The 23,906-nt window shown below is 36.0% G+C and overlaps 2 protein-coding genes across 2 annotated transcripts; one reads left to right on the top strand and one right to left on the bottom strand.

Annotated features, from left to right (window-relative positions):
• Positions 1-2,202: 2,202 nt before the first annotated feature.
• On the bottom strand, positions 2,203-6,289 carry LOC146935547 (uncharacterized). Its single transcript, XM_085749063.1, has 5 exons — positions 5,693-6,289; positions 4,914-5,430; positions 3,825-4,772; positions 3,546-3,718; positions 2,203-3,228 (listed from the first exon to the last, which is right to left on the bottom strand). Exons 1-5 carry the CDS (start codon positions 6,287-6,289, stop codon positions 2,203-2,205), a joined length of 3,261 nt encoding a protein of 1,086 aa, XP_085605189.1.
• Positions 6,290-14,942: 8,653 nt separating this feature from the next.
• Positions 14,943-16,075, top strand: LOC146935546 (uncharacterized). The gene has a single exon (XM_085750715.1). It carries the CDS (start codon positions 14,996-14,998, stop codon positions 15,929-15,931), a length of 936 nt encoding a protein of 311 aa, XP_085606841.1. The 5' UTR covers positions 14,943-14,995; the 3' UTR covers positions 15,932-16,075.
• The last annotated feature ends 7,831 nt before the right edge of the window (positions 16,076-23,906 follow it).

Raw genomic sequence — 23,906 nt, 5'->3', positions numbered from 1 at the left:
TCATCTGCTCCTTCCCCTCACCACCAATCTCCTGCTCATTCCCCTCACCACCACCACCAACACTCACCATCACATGGTCCCTCCCCTCACCATCACTCATCATCACCCGCTCCATCCCCTCACCATAAATCTCATGCTCCTTCTCCTCACCACCACAATCACTCACCATCATCCTCTCCCTCTCCTCACCACCACCATCAATCACATTCTCCCTCCCCTCACCACCATCATCACTCACCATCACTTGCTCCCTCCCCTCACCATAAACCTCATGCTCCTTCTCCTCACCACCACAATCACTCACCATCACCGTCTCCTTCTCGTCACCACCACCATCACTCACTTTCATTGACCCACTCTCCTCACCGCAAATCACCTGCTCCCTCCCCTCACCACCATTCTCCTGCTCATTCTCCTCACCATCAATCACATGCTCCCTCCCCTCACCATCAACCTCATGCTCCTTCTCCTCACCACCACCAACACTCACCATCACCTGCTCCTTCTCCTCTCCCCCACCATCACTCATTGACACCTGCTCATTCCCCTCGCCACCATTCTCATGCTCATTCCCCTCACCACCATTCTCATGCTCATTCTCCTCACCATCAATCACATTCTCCCTCCCCTCACCACCATCATCACTCACCATCACCCGCTCCCTCCCATCACCATAAATCTCATGCTCATTCTCCTCACCACCACCATCACTCGCCATCACCTACTCCCTCTTCCCACCACCAATCACCTGCTCCCTCTCCTCGCCATCGATATCCTGCTATTTCACCCTCACCACCACTCACCGTCATCTAATCCTTATAACGTGTTTAGAACTTAAACTATCAGTTTTGACAAAAAAAAAAAAGAGAGCTTGAATAATCAATAGTAAAAGAGTGACATTATATGTAATTGATAGTTCTTGTAATAATTCAATATTGAAATAAAGATGTTTATTGCGTTTATTTAATTGTTTTATTGTAATAATATGTTTATCCTTTTTTATCATGAAAATTGCACATTTCTCGACAGAAAAAGCTAAAGATTTTTTGCAACCAGAAATACAGGTCATGTTGCATAAATAAAGAGGGACACGTTAATTCCATGAGAGTGAGATAAAATAGGGAGATCAAAACTTAAGCCTACCAAATAAAAGATATTTTGTTAATCAATCTAAAAAACAAATAAAAATTCAAAAAGCTTCTAATGATCATACGACCATCCAATATTATACGAACTATAGCTGAAATATGGACATTAACGTGTCCCTCTTTATCTCTTTTACTGCACTTAAAAATAGATCTATATATTCACTTCTTATTATAATTTTTTTAACATATATCTTCCTTTATAGTCCAAATTTTTCTCTTTTCATGAATGGGATATTGTTACTCACTCTTTAAGCATATTCATAACCTTTTTTTTTTTTTTTGTAAATTCATAAGTGTTGCTATTTAAATTTGAGGATTAAACAATTTTTCAAAAAAAAAAAGTAATAATTTGAGGATTAAAAAAATTATATTTATATTTATAACAATCAAATCATAATTTCCATCGGAAAAAGAAAAATCAAATCATAATTAATGAATTTAAAAGTTAAAATGTTTAAGGATAATTTAAACAATTTGTTTCTTATATTCCCTTCATTCGTGTAAGTATAGACAATCAAAAAAAAAAGTAACCACGTGCATTAAATGAATTCTTTCATTTCAAAAAACTTCAATAAATAGATTTTTTTTATTTAATGATGTCCTTTCTTTTTTTGACCGGATCCACATTTATGCTAAAAAAATTCCAATTTCAAAAAAGTATAAAAAGTCTTGGTGAAATGCTAAAAAAATTCCAATTTCAAAAAAGTATAAAAAGTCTTGGTGAAAAGTCTTAGTTTTTAAAAATACATATAACCATATTGATACTAATTTCTTTTCAAAATATATTTCTATTTGAATCTTGACATATGTCATATTTTCATACTTTTTTTTTTTTTTGATAAGCAAGGAGAATGGACAGGCATCAGACTGCATCATCGACATCCCAACTAGGTTGGCACCCCGAGACACCGCCATCCTATGCCGCCACACTCTAAGAAATTTTATTAAAAAAGGGGGAAAAATATATACAAATAGTGGGGGGACTAGGCCAAAACCCACCAAAGAAACAACAAAAACGAACAAAAAACAGAAACTAAAACAGCCACAGAACAGACTAAGGAAATTTGTAATTAGGCAACCCACATCTATCTCTAAAGAAATCAAACCGTAAGGCACCTGGAAGAGTATCAAGCCAATTAGTGCCAACCATAGAGTGTCCCAAATTTGCCAAAAAGTCCGCACAACAGTTACCTTCACGGAAAATATGAGAAGAAATCACCTGAATCCCAAGATTACGAGCATTATGCCACCTGTTACGTAACAAGATAGGGACGAAAAGAGGGTTTGTAAAAATCAATAAATCACTCGTGGAGTCGCTCTCCAACCAAATATTCCTCCAACCATGTTGGGCAGCAAACTCAATCGCATAAATAATAGCCAGAACTTCCGCATAGAAAACAGACTGACACCCAATATTACAAGCAAATGCACCATGAAATGTCCCAAGGGAATCACGGAACAGCCCCCCACACGCTGCTAACCCACCCACAACTGAACCATCCGTATTAACTTTTAACCATGGCGCAGTTGGAGGCTTCCACAACACCATAACAATTTCCTTAATTGTACGACAATGCGGAGAAACCGCAAAGGAATCAAGAAAGGCCAAATCAGATGGAAGGCATTTACCCTTAGAAGCATTGCCTGTCATAGCAATCATGGAGTGAATACGTACCTTAGCCGAGTGTAAAGAAGGTGTACCTGTGGAATACCGCAAAGAATTCCTTGCCCACCAAATAGTATGCAGCGTATGCAAGACCACAGCTAGATAAATATCAGATACCTGAGATGAGCATCTAACCGGGCGACAGGAGAGAAGAGAAACGGCTGAAGTGAGATCAATAGTGCAACCAAGCTTAGAGCCAATCCAGCCCCAAAGATTCATGGCGAAGTGACACCGGAAAAAAAGATGATCAGAAGACTCATCCGATGACATACACAGGTTACAAACCGAAACCACCATACAACCACGTCGAATGAGATTATCATCAGTAGGCATTTTATCATGTTGAAGCCTCCAAAAAATACAAGAATGCGAAGGAGGAATAGGTGGACTCCAAATATAATCTGCCCAAGGCAACTGCAAAGATCTCGGACGAAGAAATTCAAAGGCCTCTTTCGTAGTGAGTCACCCATCCGAAGAGTGACACCACACCAACTTGTCTGGAAGCGGGCTAGTAGGTAAAATAATAGCATTAACACGATTATGGATGTCCCCAAATTGAGAAATTCCCGATGGCAGCCTCCAAGAGCCGTTAATAAGAACTTCCGACACCTTTCCTTTCATATGAACATGTAAAACCGGGTCAAGATGAATTAAATCCACCAAAGGTTCACCAAGCCAATTATCTGTCCAGAAATTAATATTTTCTCCCGTTCCAATTACCCAAAGTGTACCTTTATTCCCGACCAAACGGATGATTTACAATAGCGCATAAGAGGTTGCCCTTGACGAAGATAACGCTTCTCAAACATATCCGACCATTGGGTGCTTTTAGTCTTAAAATCCCAATCCAATTTAAGAATTAGAGCTTCATTTAACAGACGTGTAGACTTAAGATTCAACCCACCTTCAGCCCAAGAAAGACACATAGTGCTCCATGAAACCGTACAAATTTTCCTCGTAAGCACGTCACCGCTCCAAATAAAATTTTTTTATCCATGAATCCAGCAAACGCAGCAATCTTTTAGGCCACATATACACATGAAAAGAATAGACAAGCATCCCATGTATTATAGATTTCACCAACTGCACCCTTCCCATTATAGATAGGACGGTTCCTTTCCAAGTAGCTAACTTGGCTTTAATTTTGTCCGTAAATGTTCTAAAGTGAATCACCTTTGGTTTCCCTTGAAAAATAGGACAGCCAAGATACATGAATGGGACAGCACCAACACTGAAACCTAACATATTAGCAATCATGTTTATCCTAGAAACAGACATAGAACCAGTAAAGAAACGACTCTTTGCATTGTTAACAACTTGACCAGAAACCTCCGAATATTTTTTAAAAATATTAAGAAGCTCCCGGATATTACTCTTTAGACCTGTGCAAAAAATCAAGATATCATCTGCATATAATACATGAGTAGGGAAACCAATACCACGACAATAAGACATAGGGGTGAGCCGCCCTCGGTCTCTTGCATTAGAAAGCGCCCTGCTTAGAACTTCTTCCGCCAAACAAAATAAAAGAGGGTAAAGAGGGTCCCCCTGACGAACCCCACGGGAACAAGGAAAGAAACCCACAGCCTTGCCATTCACCAAGATAGATAACCGCGCCGACTGAAGGATAGCAAGGATCCAATTAATAAAGGTTGCGGAGAAACCAAAATTATTAAGCACCATCACCAAAAAATTCCAATCCAAAGTATCAAAAGCCTTGGAAATGTCGACCTTAAGGGCAATATTTCCCCCATACTGTCTTCGATCAATTGAGTTAATAGCCTCAGAAGCAAGAATAACACAATCTGAAATGTTACGGTCACGAACAAACCCCCGTTGTTCAGTAGAGATAATAAGAGCAGCAATTCCAGCCAACCTATCCGCAACAATCTTGGTAATAATTTTAAATTGAAAGTTAGCAAGAGCGATAGGACGGTAGTCTCCCATAGAACCAGCACCTGGAATTTTTGGAATAAGCACAATCAAATTAGAATTAAAATTAGGGGGCAGCGAACCACCTAGAAAAAATTCTTGAACGGATTACACGACATCAACGCCAATAATATCCCAAAAAGCTTGATAAAAGTGTCCACCAAAACCATCTGGACCCGGTGCCCCATCTCCATTAAGAGCAAAAACCGCTTCTTTAATCTCTGCCGCTAGTGGAAGGCACAAAAGTTTTTGATTATCCACATCCGACACCAACAAAGGAATATTCTCATCAACCAAAGTATTTTGAGTACAATTATTATTCATGCTGAAAATTGCCTCAAAATAAGAAACAATATGCTGCTCTATATCTGATGGATCAGTCAAAGTATTGTCTCCATCCTGTAAAAAAGAAATAGTCTTAGTTGCTGCCCGGATTTTGGATACCTTGTGGAAATACAAGGTATTGCGATAACCACTAATAAAATTCTGATCTCTAGCCTTTTCTTTCCAAAGAAGTTCCTGAAAATTTAAAGCTTTTGTTAGTAACAATTGTGCCTCAAGGTCCTGTGCATAGAGCTGGTCTGAGAAGCCCTCAGAATCAATTAAAAGCTGAATGCGGTTTACTTCATCCATAGCCAATTTAACTTGCATATCAATATCACCAAACACTGATCTATTCCATGACTTAAAAGCATTTTTTCAGATTCCAGAGCTTTGCCTGAAACCGAGACATCCCTTGACCTCGAACTTGCTTAGACCAATTATCAATAACCACTTGACGACAATCTTCATGTTCCGCCTAAACTTTAAAAAATTTAAAAGGAGAGGCGTGCTTCACAGTTGAAAAAATAAGAGAGAGCAACAGTGGATTGTGGTCCAATTGATGCCGCACCAAAGCCGTGCAAGAAGAAATGCGCCAAAAATTCATCCAATCCTCATTACAAACCGCTCTATCTAGGCGGAGAGCCACATTTTCATTCCCAAATCTGCCATTAGTCCAAGTGAAAAAAGAACCCAAAGTAGGCAAATGATGTAAAATATTAGCATTAGACCAATTCAGAAAATCTTCGCAAGACATGGTGGGTGGAGGGTGCCTCCCTCTTTTCTCATGAGCACCAAGAATAGCATTAAAGTCACCAACAAAAAGCCATTGCCCTTGAAAACACCCTTGAAGATGTGTAAGATCAGCCCACAGTTGTTGGCGTTTCAAATAATAATTACTAGCATAAATTGAGGCAATATAAACAGTAGACTGAAAGCATGAAATTTCCAGAGCTATACACTGATCCGAAACAAATATAACAGTAGCTAGGAAATCATTACCCCAAAGAACCCAGAGATTAGGCAGTAAAGGACTTCTATTATTAATGCAATATTTAGAAACGTTGATAGATGGCCAAAACCAAGCTGGTACTTGATGAAAATTAATCATAGGTTCATCAATCATCATCAAAATAGGTTTGTGAGACAAAAAGAAATTTTTTAAAGCAAGGCGAGTATCAGGATTACCGATACCTCTGACATTCCAATAAAGGAAATTCATTGAACAGACTTCTGATTTTCACCCCGTGCACGGGATTTAGCTGACGGCTTTGGTATAACACTTTGAACCTTAATCTTCTGCTTTTGATTTCTTGTAAGAACCTGCTTAATACCCTTAGAAGCTGCGGCTTCAGCTTCAGCTGCTGATCTTGCATCATAATCCCGCACTCTTGCCCACAAATCCATGCCATCCTGAATATTTTTACTAGGGTGAACCTCTTGCCTTTGTAAAACAGCTTCCTCTTGCACTTGCGCATCTAAAGATGATTGCAAGCAATTAGTACCAGCAAGTACCTCAATGGTGTCTGTCAGGAACCCATCTAAATTATCAACAGAAGGCTGGGCATAATTTTCTTGATGGTCCGGAAAATCATCAGACACCTCTCGCATGCCAACATGCTCAACACTGGATGGTCTTGGAAAAATCTCACGAGCACCCTTGGGACTCTCCTCCAGCTCCCGAGGGCTCACATGATCAAGTTCCACACCATCCTGAAGCGGTTCAGAAACATCATCGACCGTTGGGTTCTCCAAATCCCCCCGCGATGTCTGAGTTATCTGTTCCACTCCTTCAGGTCGTACGTCCTCACGCCCAAGAGGGGATGAATGTGTGATACGCTCAATAGAGACATTGGGATCCACCAACACCTCCCTATGACTCACATGATTGTGACCCACATAATCCAGATGCGTGTTAGTAACTGCAGACACCTTGGGGTTCTCCAACACCTCTCGAGATGTCTGCTGAGACTTTCCCGCATCTACAGGTTGCACGTCAACGTGCTCATCAGGGGAAACAACCTCCTCCAACACCGGTCTAGTCACATCTAACTCCTCAGTCTCAATACGATCAATATGGTCAAAAACATTATGAAGCGGCAAACTGAAGGAGCTTGTGGATAAATCTTTCAACGGAACTGCAGTAACCGGAATAGATTCAGAAGCATTGCTAACTGGTACTGATGAAGCCTGTGGTATCTGAGGAACTGGTACCACCTGGGTAGTAGTAACAACTGTAGACTTGACAGGGAGCCACACTCCATTACCTCCAATGGCTGAAGTGGATGCGCCCCTAGCTTTAAAATGCGGTGCTTGCGAGGGCGCAGCAATAACTTCTTTGACCGGTTGTTTCCCACGATTCAATCTTTCCTGGACTGCTTGTGGTTTTAACCATCGACAAGTAGTGATGTTATGTCCAATAGAGTAACAATGATGGCAAAATAAAGGCAGTCGCTCATACTGAATTTCCACCATGAAAGCGAAACCATCACGTTCAACGAGAACCTCATCAAAAATTTTCTTCGATAAATCTACGTCCACCAAAATGCGAGCGTAATGACCAAAGGTACGGTTTCTAGTTGGACCATCAATGTCAATCGGAGTTCCAATTGCACTTGCTATTTCCTTCAGAGTTCTCTCCCGCCAATACTCTTGCGGTAACTCCACCAAACGTATCCAAAGTGATACATGAGTTTGTTTCTGTGACTGGAATTGAAAGTCTTTACTCCACTGTGAAAATCTCAACAAACCCGGCTTAAGATTAACCGTACCAGCAGCCCATATTTTTTTTAAATCTTCAGCCGAGTCAAAATGAAAATCATAGTACCCTTTACCTAGCGGGACCATCTTCCAACTCGCTGTAGTCTTCCACATTTTCCCAATTTTAGTACTGAGATCTCTTGCCGCATAAGGCTTGTCTCCTTTGTTGAGGGTCAAGCGAGCCCGTAACGCCTTCTTACAGTCCTCCAATCCCTTTTGATATTCTTATTGGCCAATTTTTATGCTTAAAGCGTCACCTTTGATGCAAGGTGTAGGGAAAGGAACATCATCCGATACAGCAGGCCCAGCAAGTGCAGCTGCAAAAGAGAGGGTTTGAGCTGGAGCAGCCTGCATTGCAGTATTAGAACGCACCAGAGCATTAGAAGGAAAGGAGTCTGAAACGCACGGCCATTGGAACTCAAATGCCATGTGTGAGACTGTCAAACAGAACCGGTTCTAGTATCAAAGCACACGTTGCTCGACCTTTGTAATGCTCGAAGGCATTAACGCGGTTGCGCGACACCAATTGTAAGAACCAGTATCAGTATAGACGTAAGGGAGAGTGGTGCAATCAAGAGAAGAAAACAGAAGAAGCAGCTGAACAGAATGAGAAAACGAGATGCAGAAATAAACAATCAGAGTTTTTAATTATGAGAATTGCGTGATTCAATCTTTGCAACCCCCGTAGGAATCATCACGATTGCGCTATCTCAAAAGGAAGAAACTCGATGATTGCAATCAATCTGAACCTTGTTATTGCAATCGAACCAGAATAACACCGGAACCCTATCTCAGATCACCGGAACCCTAGCTCACCGGAGCCCGAAGAAAATTATTGAACAAAATGGAGTTGATTCAATATATCCATTAGTAAGAGTTCAAGAAATTTAATTGTTTTATTTAATGATGTCCTTTTTTTTTACTGGATCCATATTTATGCTAAAAAAATTCCAATTTCAAAAGAGTATAAAAAGTTTTGGTCAAAACAACTAAAAAGTTTTTAAAAATACATATAACCATATTGATACTAATTTCTTTTCAAAATATATTTCTATTTGAATCTTGATATATGTCATATTTTCATATTCAAATTATATAAAATCACGTATTTAATTAAATGAATTCTTTAATTTCAATAAATTGATTTTTTTTATTTAATGATGTCCTTTCTTTTTCTTTTTGACCAGATCCACATTTACGCTAAAAAAAATTCCAATTTAAAAAAAGAATAAAAAGATTTGGCCAAAACAACTATAAAAAGTTTTTAAAAATACATATAAACATATTGATATTAATTTCTTTTCAAAATATATTTCTATTTGAATCTTGACATGTCATATTTTCATACTCAAATTAAATAAAATCACAAATTTATCTGGTATATTGTGTCGGTGTATAGTTATTTTACACATGCATCTAATTACGTGTTGTCACAACAATTAGTAAATAAATAAAGTTATTAGTTTTTTTTGAAAGGAAATAAAGTATCAGTTAAAGTGCAATACCCTATTTATTCAAATATTTTCCCACATTCTAACGTTCCTTTTCGAAATTGCTACATATATCTTGCACTAAAATACATTAATAAAGAAACAATTTTATTTGACCCTTAAATATAAATAAAACTCAATCAATTTAGACATTGACTAAAAAGCATAAATAAAGAAATAACATTAATGATATGAAAATTTGAATACTGCTGCATATTCAAAATCAACAATGATTTTATGCATTAACTCCTATAAATAGATCACCCCTCCGCTCACTCTCACATCACAAACATCACTTCATTTCCCTCTCTCAAGGTTGTTTTTCTCTTACAAAGAAAAATGGCCAAAACTATAGCATTTTTGCTACTTCTACTCCAACCAGCCTCTTTCACTGCATTTGCTGAAGACACTTTTAATCCGTCTCCTGAAGAGTTTATAACTCGTCACAAACCATCATCTGCTCCTTCCCCTCACCACCAATCTCCTGCTCATTCCCCTCACCACCACCACCACCACCACTCACCATCACATGGTCCCTCCCCTCACCATCACTCATCATCACCCACTCCATCCCCTCACCATAAATCTCATGCTCCCTCTCCTCACCACCACCATCAATCACATTCTCCCTCCCCTCACCACCATCATCACTCACCATCACCTGCTCCCTCCCCTCACCATAAACCTCATGCTCCTTCTCCTCACCACCACGATCACTCACCATCACCGTCTCCTTCTCGTCACCACCACCATCACTCACTTTCACTGACCCACTCTCCTCACCACAAATCACCTGCTCCCTCCCCTCACCACCATTCTCCTGCTCATTCTCCTCACCATCAATCACATGCTCCCTCCCCTCACCATGAACCTCATGCTCCTTCTCCTCACCACCACCAGCACTCACCATCACCTGCTCCTTCTCCTCTCCACCGCCATCACTCATTGACACCTGCTCATTCCCCTCGCCACCATTCTCATGCTCATTCCCCTCACCACCATTCTCATGCTCATTCTCCTCACCATCAATCACATTCTCCCTCCCCTCACCACCATCATCACTCACCATCACCCGCTCTCTCCCATCACCATAAATCTCATGCTCATTCTCCTCACCACCACCATCACTCGCCATCACCTACTCCCTCTCCCCACCACCAATCACCTGCTCCTTCTCCTCGCCATCGATATCCTGCTATTTCACCCTCACCACCACTCACCGTCATCTAATCCTTATAATGTTTAGAACTTAAACTATCAGTTTTGACAAAAAAAAAAAAGAGAGCTTGAATAATCAATAGTAAAAGAGTGACATTATATGTAATTGATAGTTCTTGTAATAATTCAATATTGAAATAAAGATGTTTATTGCGTTTATTTAATTGTTTTATTGTAATAATATGTTTATCCTTTTTTATCATGAAAATTGTCACATTTCTCGACAGAAAAAGCTAAAGATTTTTTGCAACCATAAATACAGGTCATGTTGCATAAATAAAGAGGGACACGTTAATTCCATGAGAGTGAGATAAAATAGGGAGATCAAAACTTAAGCCTACCAAATAAAAGATATTTTGTTAATCAATCTAAAAAACAAATAAAAATTCAAAAAGCTTCTAATGATCATACGACCATCCAATATTATACAAACTATAGCCGAAATATGGACATTAATGTGTCCCTCTTTATCTCTTTTACTGCACTTAAAAATAGATCTATATATTCACTTCTTATTATAATTTTTTTAACATATATCTTCCTTTATAGTCCAAATTTTTCTCTTTTTATGAATGGGATATTGTTACTCACTCTTTAAGCATATTCATAACCTTTTTTTTTTTGTAAATTCATAAGTGTTGCTATTTAAATTTGAGGATTAAACAATTTTAATGCGTCTCCTGAAGAGTTTATAACTCGTCACAAACCATCATCTGCTCCTTCCCCTCACCACCAATCTCCTGCTCATTCCCCTCACCACCACCACCACCACCACTCACCATCACATGGTCCCTCCCCTCACCATCACTCATCATCACCCGCTCCATCCCCTCACCATAAATCTCATGCTCCTTCTCCTCACCACCACAATCACTCACCATCATCCTCTCCCTCTCCTCACCACCACCATCAATCACATTCTCCCTCCCCTCACCACCATCATCACTCACCATCACCCGCTCCCTCCCCTCACCATAAACCTCATGCTCCTTCTCCTCACCACCACGATCACTCACCATCACCGTCTCCTTCTCGTCACCACAACCATCACTCACTTTCACTGACCCACTCTCCTCACAGCAAATCACCTGCTCCCTCCCCTCACCACCATTCTCCTGCTCATTCTCCTCACCATCAATCACATGCTCCCTCCCCTCACCATCAACCTCATGCTCCTTCTCCTCACCACCACCAGCACTCACCATCACCTGCTCCTTCTCCTCTCCACCACCATCACTCATTGACACCTGCTCATTCCCCTCGCCACCATTCTCATGCTCATTCCCCTCGCCACCATTCTCATGCTCATTCTCCTCTCCATCAATCACATTCTCCCTCCCCTCACCACCATCATCACTCACCATCACCCGCTCCCTCCCATCACCATAAATCTCATGCTCATTCTCCTCACCACCACCATCACTCGCCATCACCTACTCCCTCTCCCCACCACCAATCACCTGCTCCCTCTCCTCGCCATCGATATCCTGCTATTTCACCCTCACCACCACTCACCGTCATCTAATCCTTATAACGTGTTTAGAACTTAAACTATCAGTTTTGACAAAAAAAAAAAGAGCTTGAATAATCAATGGTAAAAGAGTGACATTATATGTAATTGTTAGTTCTTGTAATAATTCAATATTGAAATAAAGATGTTTATTGCGTTTATTTAATTGTTTTATTGTAATAATATGTTTATCCTTTTTTATCATGAAAATTGTCACATTTCTCGACAGAAAAAGCTAAAGATTTTTTGCAACCATAAATACAGGTCATGTTGCATAAATAAATAGGGACATCGTTAATTCTATGAGAGTGAGATAAAATAGGGAGATCAAAACTTAAGCCTACCAAATAAAAGATATTTTGTTAATCAATCTAAAAAACAAATAAAAATTCAAAAAGCTTCTAATGATCATACGACCATCCAATATTATACCAACTATAGCTGAAATATGGACATTAACGTGTCCCTCTTTATCTCTTTTACTGCACTTAAAAATAGATCTATATATTCACTTCTTATTATAATTTTTTTAACATATATTTTCCTTTATAGTCCAAATTTTTCTCTTTTTATGAATGGGATATTGTTACTCACTCTTTAAGCATATTCATAACTTTTTTTTTTAAATTCATAAGTGTTGCTATTTAAATTTGAGGATTAAACAATTTTTCAAAAAAAAAAAGTAATAATTTGAGGATTAAAAAAATTATATTTATATTTATAACAATCAAATCATAATTTCCCTCGGAAAAAGAACAATCAAATCATAATTAATGAATTTAAAAGTTAAAATGTTTAAGGATAATTTAAACAATTTGTTTCTTATATTCCCTTCATTCGTGTAAGTATAGACAATCAAAAAAAAAAAGTAACCACGTGCAATAAATGAATTCTTTCATTTCAAAAAACTTCAATAAATAGATTTTTTTTATTTAATGATGTCCTTTCTTTTTTTGACCGGATCCACATTTATGCTAAAAAAATTCCAATTTCAAAAAAGTATAAAAAGTCTTGGTTAAAACAACTATAAATAGTTTTTAAAAATACATATAACCATATTGATACTAATTTCTTTTCAAAATATATTTCTATTTGAATCTTGACAAATGTCATATTATCATACTCAAATTATATAAAATCACGTATTTAATTAAATGAATTCTTTAATTTCAATAAACTTCAAGAAATTGAATTTTTTTATTTGATGTCCTTTTTTTTTTTTACTGGATCCATATTTATGCTAAAAAAATTCCAATTTCAAAAGAGTATAAAAAGTTTTGGTCAAAACAACTAAAAAGTTTTTAAAAATACATATAACCATATTGATACTAATTTCTTTTCAAAATATATTTCTAATTGAATCTTGACATATGTCATATTTTCATATTCAAATTATATAAAATCACGTATTTAATTAAATGAATTCTTTAATTTCAATAAATTGATTTTTTTTATTTAATGATGTCCTTTCTTTTTGACCAGATCCACATTTACGCTAAAAAAAATTCCAATTTAAAAAAAGTATAAAAAGATTTGGCCAAAACAACAATAAAAAGTTTTTAAAAATACATATAAACATATTGATATTAATTTCTTTTCAAAATATATTTCTATTTGAATCTTGACATGTCATATTTTCATACTCAAATTATATAAAATCACAAATTTATCTGGTATATTGTGTCGGTGTATGGTTATTTTACACATGCATCTAATTACGTGTTGTCACAACAATTAGTAAATAAATAAAGTTATTAGTTTTTTTTGAAAGGAAATAAAGTATTAGTTAAAGTGCAATACGCTATTTATTCAAATATTTTTCCCACATTCTAACGTTCCTTTTCGAAATTGCTACATATATCTTGCACTAAAATACATTAATAAAGAAACAATTTTATTTGACCCTTAAATATAAATAAAACTCAATCAATTTAGACATGACAAATACTACCCATACCCCAAATAATCCAAGTTACACCCCAAAGTTACTAATATACCCTTTATTCATGTTCACTGCACATTAATTATGTATACGTAAATTCAATTTACATAGTGTATGTAAACTCAGTTTACGTAGTGTATGTAAATTCAGTTTACGTAGTTTATGTAAATTCAGTTTACACGAGTTAAGTAAACTGAGTTTACATACACTACGTAAACTGAGTTTACATACACTATGTAAACTGAATTTACATAAGTAAGTTAAGACTGAGTTTTTAGTTCATGTAAACTGAGTTTACGTAGTTTATGTAAACTGAGTTTACATACACCAAGTAAACTGAGTTTAGGTGTATGTTATTCCTTTTTAGAATATGTACGTAAACTAAATTCACGTGAGACCTATATGTAAACTTAAATTATGTTACCCTTCTACGTAAACTTAAATCAAACAAATCGATGTCGATAGACAAACGTGAAATTAACAACAACTATAAACATCCATGGTAAAATTAACAACATCGAATAAATCATAGAGCAAACGATAAATAGAAACTCGAAGAAATTTATGAAATTCTCTTACTTGTATTAATCGAGTACGTATCAATGGAAGAGATGTTGATTCAATTGACGATTTTAGTAGGTATTGATTGCATATCCATGGTGGTTTGTGGGTTAAAAAGGGGTGAGGGTTCAAAATGATAATAAAAAAGGGTTTTTAGAAATTTAGATGAAGAAGGCAATTTTGGTATTATTGTAAAAAATTTAATAAATTTGGGTGTAACTATCATTATATGGGGTGAAACTAGAAAGAGTCTTTAGACATTGACTAAAAAGCATAAATAAAGAAATAACATTAATGATATGAAAATTTGAATACTGCCGCATATTCAAAATCAACAATGATTTTGGGCATTAGCTCCTATAAATAGATCACCCCTCCGCTCACTCTCACATCACAAACATCACTTCATTTCCCTCTCTCAAGGTTGTTTTTCTCTTACAAAGAAAAATGGCCAAAACTATAGCATTTTTGCTACTTCTACTCAAACTAGCCTCTTTCACTGCATTTGCTGAAGACACTTTTAATCCGTCTCCTGAAGAGTTTATAACTCGTCACAAACCATCATCTGCTCCTTCCCCTCACCACCAATCTCCTGCTCATTCCCCTCACCACCACCACCACCACCACCACCACTCACCATCACATGGTCCCTCCCCTCACCATCACTCATCATCACCCGCTCCATCCCCTCACCATAAATCTCATGCTCCTTCTCCTCACCACCACAATCACTCACCATCATCCTCTCCCTCTCCTCACCACCACCATCAATCACATTCTCCCTCCCCTCACCACCATCATCACTCACCATCACCCGCTCCCACCCCTCACCATAAACCTCATGCTCCTTCTCCTCACCACCACGATCACTCACCATCACCGTCTCCTTCTCGTCACCACCACCATCACTCACTTTCACTGACTCACTCTCCTCACCGCAAATCACCTGCTCCCTCCCCTCACCACCATTCTCCTGCTCATTCTCCTCACCATCAATCACATGCTCCCTCCCCTCACCATCAACCTCATGCTCCTTCTCCTCACCATCACCAACACTCACCATCACCTGCTCCTTCTCCTCTCAACCACCATCACTCATTGACACCTGCTCATTCCCCTCGCCACCATTCTCATGCTCATTCCCCTCGCCACCATTCTCATGCTCATTCTCCTCACCATCAATCACATTCTCCCTCCCCTCACCACCATCATCACTCACCATCACCCGCTCCCTCCCATCACCATAAATCTCATGCTCATTCTCCTCACCACCACCATCACTCGCCATCACCTACTCCCTCTCCCCACCACCAATCACCTGCTCCCTCTCCTCGCCATCGATATCCTGCTATTTCACCCTCACCACCACTCACCGTCATCTAATCCTTATAACGTGTTTAAAACTTAAACTATCAATTTTGTCAAAAAAAAAGAGCTTGAATAATCAATAGTAAAAGAGTGACATTATATGTAATTGATAGTTCTTGTAATAATTCAATATTGAAATAAAGATGTTTATTGCGTTTATTTAATTGTTTTATTGTAATAATATGTTTATCCTTTTTTATCATGAAAATTGTCTCATTTCTCGACAGAAAAAGCTAAAGATTTTTTTTTTTTTGAAGAAAAAGCTAAAGATTTTTTGCAACCATAAATACAGGTCATGTTGCATAAATAAAGAGGGACACGTTAATTCCATGAGAGTGAGATAAAATAGGGAGATCAAAACGTAAGCCTACCAAATAAAAGATATTTTGTTAATCAATCTAAAAAACAAATAAAAATTCAAAAAGCTTCTAATGATCATACGACCATCCAATATTATACAAACTATAGCCGAAATATGGACATTAACGTGTCCCTCTTTATCTTTTTTACTGCACTTAAAAATAGATCTATATATTCACATCTTAAAATTCTCACGTGCTTGACATAAGAACGTCTTTTAATAGTATAATAATAATGATCATAAATATCTTTTAACACAAAAAACTTCATAATGATCAATGGACCATAGTGATTCTTGGGTATGACATTTAATTCCATTATTAAAAAAATTAAAAGTCATAGTGAATTTTTTGTTGGTAAATTTTTTTTATGGTGAATGAATGTTAATTTTGTATAAGGTAGAAAAAATCTTAGAGATAAAAGAGCACTCACTAAGTTATTTAGTATTTACATTTGCATACCTCCAAAGATACTAGAAGGGCTCAAAACCCGTAACCTTTAAATTTAACGTATGTCTTTACACTGCTAGACTAAACCCTCTTTGATGGTCGGTATAGGATAGAGATATGATAGAATATGAAATTCGATAGAGACATGATATGATATAGACATGATAACAAAAATCTTATCATGTGTTTGATTGGTACATGATAACAAAATATCATTATAATTATATAAAAATCTTATCATGTGTTTGATTCGTACATGATAACAAAACTTATACATGATATGATATAGACATGATAACAAAAATCTTATCATGTGTTTAATTAGCCCCCAATGCCAACTTTGACTCGGTCTACGCTGACATGGCACCCTAAGCGAGGTGCCCCGTGTTATTTTTTTTATTTTTTTTGTCTTGGGGGGCCAAAACTGCTACAGATGCAGAACTTAGGGGTCTGTTTTGTAGTTTTTTTTATTAGGGGGCCAAAATTGCAATTTTATGAAAGTTAGGGGGTTAAAATTGCAATTAAGCCTAAAAAATATTATGAAAGCGAATAAAATCAAAAAACTAAATTTTAAGATTTTTTTTTTTTTAAAAATGACATCCAAATACTTTCAAAATAGTTAATCATAATGTTGATACTCCAAGGAGGAGTCTATACTGGATTTAATCATTAAATTAGTATAAGAGCAACGACACAAGTAAGGTTGATAACACATCTTTACTTAAAATGTATAATAAGCATGTATTTTGTTAACTTCACATAACACATCTATGTTTTGCTATTGTCAGATCTCATCAAAGACCATAAATGAAGGAAATGGAAATAATGAAGGTTGGATTAAAAAAATAGAATTAAAGCAAATGATATAAAAAAAAACTAAATTTTAAAATAAAAGAATCAAGAAAATGACAAAAAAAAAAGATCATTATAATGTTGGGACTTATGTATCGGCCTAAACAGGATAGGATAATCACATTATGCTAAGAGCAACCACAAAAGTGAGATTGACACCACATCCAAATTCTCAAGGTATTAAGTATATGGGGTCATCTTACTTATATGTTCATCACCTTATGCTCTTCAATCTAATGTGCAACTTTAACTTAGATATGACATATTAATATCTATCATTTAAGCAACTTGGGTAAGTCTGGTGGTATTGACTTGGGACCCAATGCTAAATTGGCTGGGCTAATTTAGCTTATTTAAAAAATAATAATTATCCCTTAAGTTTGAGACTCTCTGCATATGATCTGGTAGCACAACTAAATAAGACTAGAGAAGGTGTAACATGGTAAAAAAAAGTGGGTTGGTGGTGATTTAATGAAGGAAGATTTTTGTTCCTTTCCTGAAAATGGAGAAAAGAAGAGAAAAAATAAACTAGAAAAATTGAGAAGACATAAAAGGAATTTGAAATGAAAGAAATAATAAGAAAAAAGGGGTTTATGCGTTGTCAGTGAATATAGAGAATAAAGTAGTTGTTGGACGTGTTTGTTGAAGGAGTTGTATATTTTTGGACAAATTTTTTAACAAAAAATTAAAATAAAAAAATCACATTATTTTAAAAACTTTAACAAGCATGTATTTTGTCAACTCAGCAGAACAGTATCCAGTTTTTCTTTGTCAAATCTCACCAAAGACCAAAAGTGAAGGATTTTAAAATAATAGAAGTGGAATAAAAAATATAACCTGAAAGCGAATGACTTCCAATAAATAAAATTTGAGATAAAAAAAATCAAGCAAATGACATCCAAAAACTAACAAAAATGTTTATCATAATGTTGGGATAATATTGAGATTCCTGGTAAGCCTACCTACACTGATATGAATATTTATATTAGGCCAATATCAACCATACAAGTGAGATTGATACCGTATTTTAACACAAAACCATAAGGCATTAGGTACATGGAGCATCTCACTTATATGTTGTTGAAAATTTACTCTTTCATCCAATGTAGAATGTACAGTCACACTTGACATATTAACATATCTTAATCAAGTGTGCGACCATCCGTGCATGCAATTATGTGACAGTCAATTAATGTCAAACAGAGACACAACATGTTCAAAAACGTGGGCTGGAAGTGGTTTCTTGAAGGAGTTGAAGGTTTTTGGGTAAAAAATTAGCATTTTAAAATGAGTTTAGTAAACATGTATTTTGTCAAATCACAGTCGTTATAAAGATTCTTCTATTTTCAAATCATTCAAAAGACCAGGCGTGAATGAGTTTGAAATGATAGAGGTTGAATAAAAATAGCATGAAAGCGAATGACATCTAAATACTAATTTTTTAGATAAAATAATTAATAAATGACATTCAAACACCAGCAAAGTAATTCATCTTAATGTTAGAATGATAGATGGAGCCTAAATTAGGTTGGATCACTGTATTAGGCTAAGAGCAACCACACAGGTGATATTGACACCGCATGTTAACTCAAATTGTCTAATAAGTATGTATTTTGTCGACTCAACATAATGCTTCTACAATTGTTTATACTGTGACCCACCGAAGACCAAAATGAAAGAATTTAAAATAATTAAAGTTAGAGAAAGACATTGCATTAAGGTGAATGACATCAAAAAACTTAAATTTAATATAATAAAATTAAGCAAATGACATCCCAAAACAAAAAAAATATCATTATAGTGTTTGGATTTCAGATAAATCCTACAATGGATTGGATTGTCACATTTGAATATGAGAAACCTCATATGTAAGATGAAAACCACATCTCCATCCGAAACCTAAAGACATTAGGTATATTGGCCATCTCACATATATGTTGTTCAATATCAAAAGTAGAAGTTTCACTCACACATGACACATTAACATCTCTCTCAACATCTACTCTTACATAAAATGTGAAACTTTAACTCGAATTTGACACATTAACATCTCTCCATTAAGTGTCAGACTCTATGTGCCCGTGATCGATAACCGAAATAAGTGAGAATGATACCACTCCTACTCCACCAAAATGTTGAAATAGGATATAATACAACTGTTGTGCATTTTGAGCGAGCCAACACTGATGTGGATCCACACGTTTTAAAAAATAGAAATCAGATAAGTGAGAATGATACATCTTCATCCGAAAGGCTTAAGTATGATTTATTTTTTTTTACTTATTTGTTGTTCAACCTGAACTCTTTTATCCAATGTTAGACTTTAACTGACATTTTCTTCATCTTAATATTATCTCCATTAAGTATGACGATATTCTAGCCCGTGCTTGACACGGGTGTCCATACTAGTTTATAACAATCAAATCATAATTTCCCTCGGAAAAAGAACAATCAAATCATAATTAATGAATTTAAAAGTTAAAATGTTTAAGGATAATTTAAACAATTTGTTTCTTATATTCCCTTCATTCGTGTAAGTATAGACAATCAAAAAAAAAAAGTAACCACGTGCAATAAATGAATTCTTTCATTTCAAAAAACTTCAATAAATAGATTTTTTTTATTTAATGATGTCCTTTCTTTTTTTGACCGGATCCACATTTATGCTAAAAAAATTCCAATTTCAAAAAAGTATAAAAAGTCTTGGTTAAAACAACTATAAATAGTTTTTAAAAATACATATAACCATATTGATACTAATTTCTTTTCAAAATATATTTCTATTTGAATCTTGACATATGTCATATTATCATACTCAAATTATATAAAATCACGTATTTAATTAAATGAATTCTTTAATTTCAATAAACTTCAAGAAATTGAATTTTTTTATTTGATGTCCTTTTTTTTTTTTACTGGATACATATTTATGCTAAAAAAATTCCAATTTCAAAAGAGTATAAAAAGTTTTGGTCAAAACAACTAAAAAGTTTTTAAAAATACATATAACCATATTGATACTAATTTCTTTTCAAAATATATTTCTATTTGAATCTTGACATATGTCATATTTTCATATTCAAATTATATAAAATCACGTATTTAATTAAATGAATTCTTTAATTTCAATAAATTGATTTTTTTTATTTAATGATGTCCTTTCTTTTTGACCAGATCCACATTTACGCTAAAAAAAATTCCAATTTAAAAAAAGTATAAAAAGATTTGGCCAAAACAACAATAAAAAGTTTTTAAAAATACATATAAACATATTGATATTAATTTCTTTTCAAAATATATTTCTATTTGAATCTTGACATGTCATATTTTCATACTCAAATTATATAAAATCACAAATTTATCTGGTATATTGTGTCGGTGTATGGTTATTTTACACATGCATCTAATTACGTGTTGTCACAACAATTAGTAAATAAATAAAGTTATTAGTTTTTTTTGAAAGGAAATAAAGTATTAGTTAAAGTGCAATACGCTATTTATTCAAATATTTTTCCCACATTCTAACGTTCCTTTTCGAAATTGCTACATATATCTTGCACTAAAATACATTAATAAAGAAACAATTTTATTTGACCCCTAAATATAAATAAAACTCAATCAATTTAGACATTGACTAAAAAGCATAAATAAAGAAATAACATTAATGATATGAAAATTTGAATACTGCCGCATATTCAAAATCAACAATGATTTTGGGCATTAGCTCCTATAAATAGATCACCCCTCCGCTCACTCTCACATCACAAACATCACTTCATTTCCCTCTCTCAAGGTTGTTTTTCTCTTACAAAGAAAAATGGCCAAAACTATAGCATTTTTGCTACTTCTACTCCAACTAGCCTCTTTCACTGCATTTGCTGAAGACACTTTTAATCCGTCTCCTGAAGAGTTTATAACTCGTCACAAACCATCATCTGCTCCTTCCCCTCACCACCAATCTCCTGCTCATTCCCCTCACCACCACCACCACCACCACCACCACCACTCACCATCACATGGTCCCTCCCCTCACCATCACTCATCATCACCCGCTCCATCCCCTCACCATAAATCTCATGCTCCTTCTCCTCACCACCACAATCACTCACCATCATCCTCTCCCTCTCCTCACCACCACCATCAATCACATTCTCCCTCCCCTCACCACCATCATCGCTCACCATCACCCGCTCCCACCCCTCACCATAAACCTCATGCTCCTTTTCCTCACCACCACGATCACTCACCATCACCGTCTCCTTCTCGTCACCACCACCATCACTCACTTTCACTGACCCACTCTCCTCACCGCAAATCACCTGCTCCCTCCCCTCACCACCATTCTCCTGCTCATTCTCCTCACCATCAATCACATGCTCCCTCCCCTCACCATCAACCTCATGCTCCTTCTCCTCACCATCACCAACACTCACCATCACCTGCTCCTTCTCCTCTCCACCACCATCACTCATTGACACCTGCTCATTCCCCTCGCCACCATTCTCATGCTCATTCCCCTCGCCACCATTCTCATGCTCATTCTCCTCACCATCAATCACATTCTCCCTCCCCTCACCACCATCATCACTCACCATCACCCGCTCCCTCCCATCACCATAAATCTCATGCTCATTCTCCTCACCACCACCATCACTCGCCATCACCTACTCCCTCTCCCCACCACCAATCATCTGCTCCCTCTCCTCGCCATCGATATCCTGCTATTTCACCCTCACCACCACTCACCGTCATCTAATCCTTATAACGTGTTTAAAACTTAAACTATCAATTTTGTCAAAAAAAAAAGAGCTTGAATAATCAATAGTAAAAGAGTGACATTATATGTAATTGATAGTTCTTGTAATAATTCAATATTGAAATAAAGATGTTTATTGCTTTTATTTAATTGTTTTATTGTAATAATATGTTTATCCTTTTTTATCATGAAAATTGTCACATTTCTCGACAGAAAAAGCTAAAGATTTTTTTTTTTGAAGAAAAAGCTAAAGATTTTTTGCAACCATAAATACAGGTCATGTTGCATAAATAAAGAGGGACACGTTAATTCCATGAGAGTGAGATAAAATAGGGAGATCAAAACTTAAGCCTACCAAATAAAAGATATTTTGTTAATCAATCTAAAAAACAAATAAAAATTCAAAAAGCTTCTAATGATCATACGACCATCCAATATTATACAAACTATAGCCGAAATATGGACATTAACGTGTCCCTCTTTATCTTTTTTACTGCACTTAAAAATAGATCTATATATTCACATCTTATTATAATTTTTTTTAACATATATCTTCCTTTATATTGCAAATTTTTCCCTTTTTATGAATGTGATATTGTTACACACTTTTTAAGCATATTCATAACCCTTTTTTTTTCTTTCTTAAATTCATAAGTGTTGCCATTAAAATTTGAGGATTAAACAATTTTCCAAAAATAATAATAATAATTTGAGGATTAAACAAATTTATATTTATATTTTTTTTGAAGAGGCTAAAATGGAATATATTACTCAATCAACAAGTTCCTCCTAGCACAAGGTGAACCAGGAAAAGAACAGGAATCACAGACATATTTACAGAAAAATGGAAACAAAAAAACAGATAAAGAAACAGCATTAGCCTATGCCCAACATAGTGACCGGATTAAGCCACCAACCATGGTAGTTGACAGCAAGATTAGGGAGTTTCGCTTTCAACCTCATAAAAGAATGAGACTTGATCTTGTCTACAATCTCAATAGTTGGACATTTTTTATCATTAAATAACCTACTATTTTTTTCTTTCCATATTTCCCACGTAGTAGCATACCAAATCAGATGCAACATGATGAATTGCGTCACCATAGAACAATTACCACCAACAGAACCAAACTAGATGAGGTAGTATGCGGCTCATATGGAAGGACTGAGCAAACACCCAACCACCGATGAACCAAATGCCAGACATCCCCAAAAACATTATAATGCAAAAATAAATGTGTAGATGATTCGAGCGAGTCACAACCACCAACGCATAACCTATCATCAGCAGCTATATCTCCACGACGATACATGCTCCAAGCAAAGAGAACCACCTTCAACAGAATATCCTTATGCCACAGAACCTTTGTAGAGACTGCAGTGTCAATATGATGATGTTGGGTCATGTTTTTATAAGCACTCTGAACCGTGTAAGCATTACTCGATTCCAAGTTCCAAAGCCATCTATCCTCCTTATCAACATGCAAATTCACATTTTGAAGCAATAAACAGAGTTCCCCCACGACCTCCTCCTCCCACGTAAACAGCCCCCGCCTTCACTTCCACGCCTCAC

This window comes from Medicago sativa, chromosome 3 (genome assembly GCF_051527215.1).
Source record: "Medicago sativa cultivar Bolivia chromosome 3, Bolivia_mono, whole genome shotgun sequence".
Taxonomy (NCBI): domain Eukaryota; kingdom Viridiplantae; phylum Streptophyta; class Magnoliopsida; order Fabales; family Fabaceae; genus Medicago; species Medicago sativa.
Note: the sequence above shows the minus strand (reverse complement) of the source record. Positions and strands in the feature narration are given on the sequence as shown.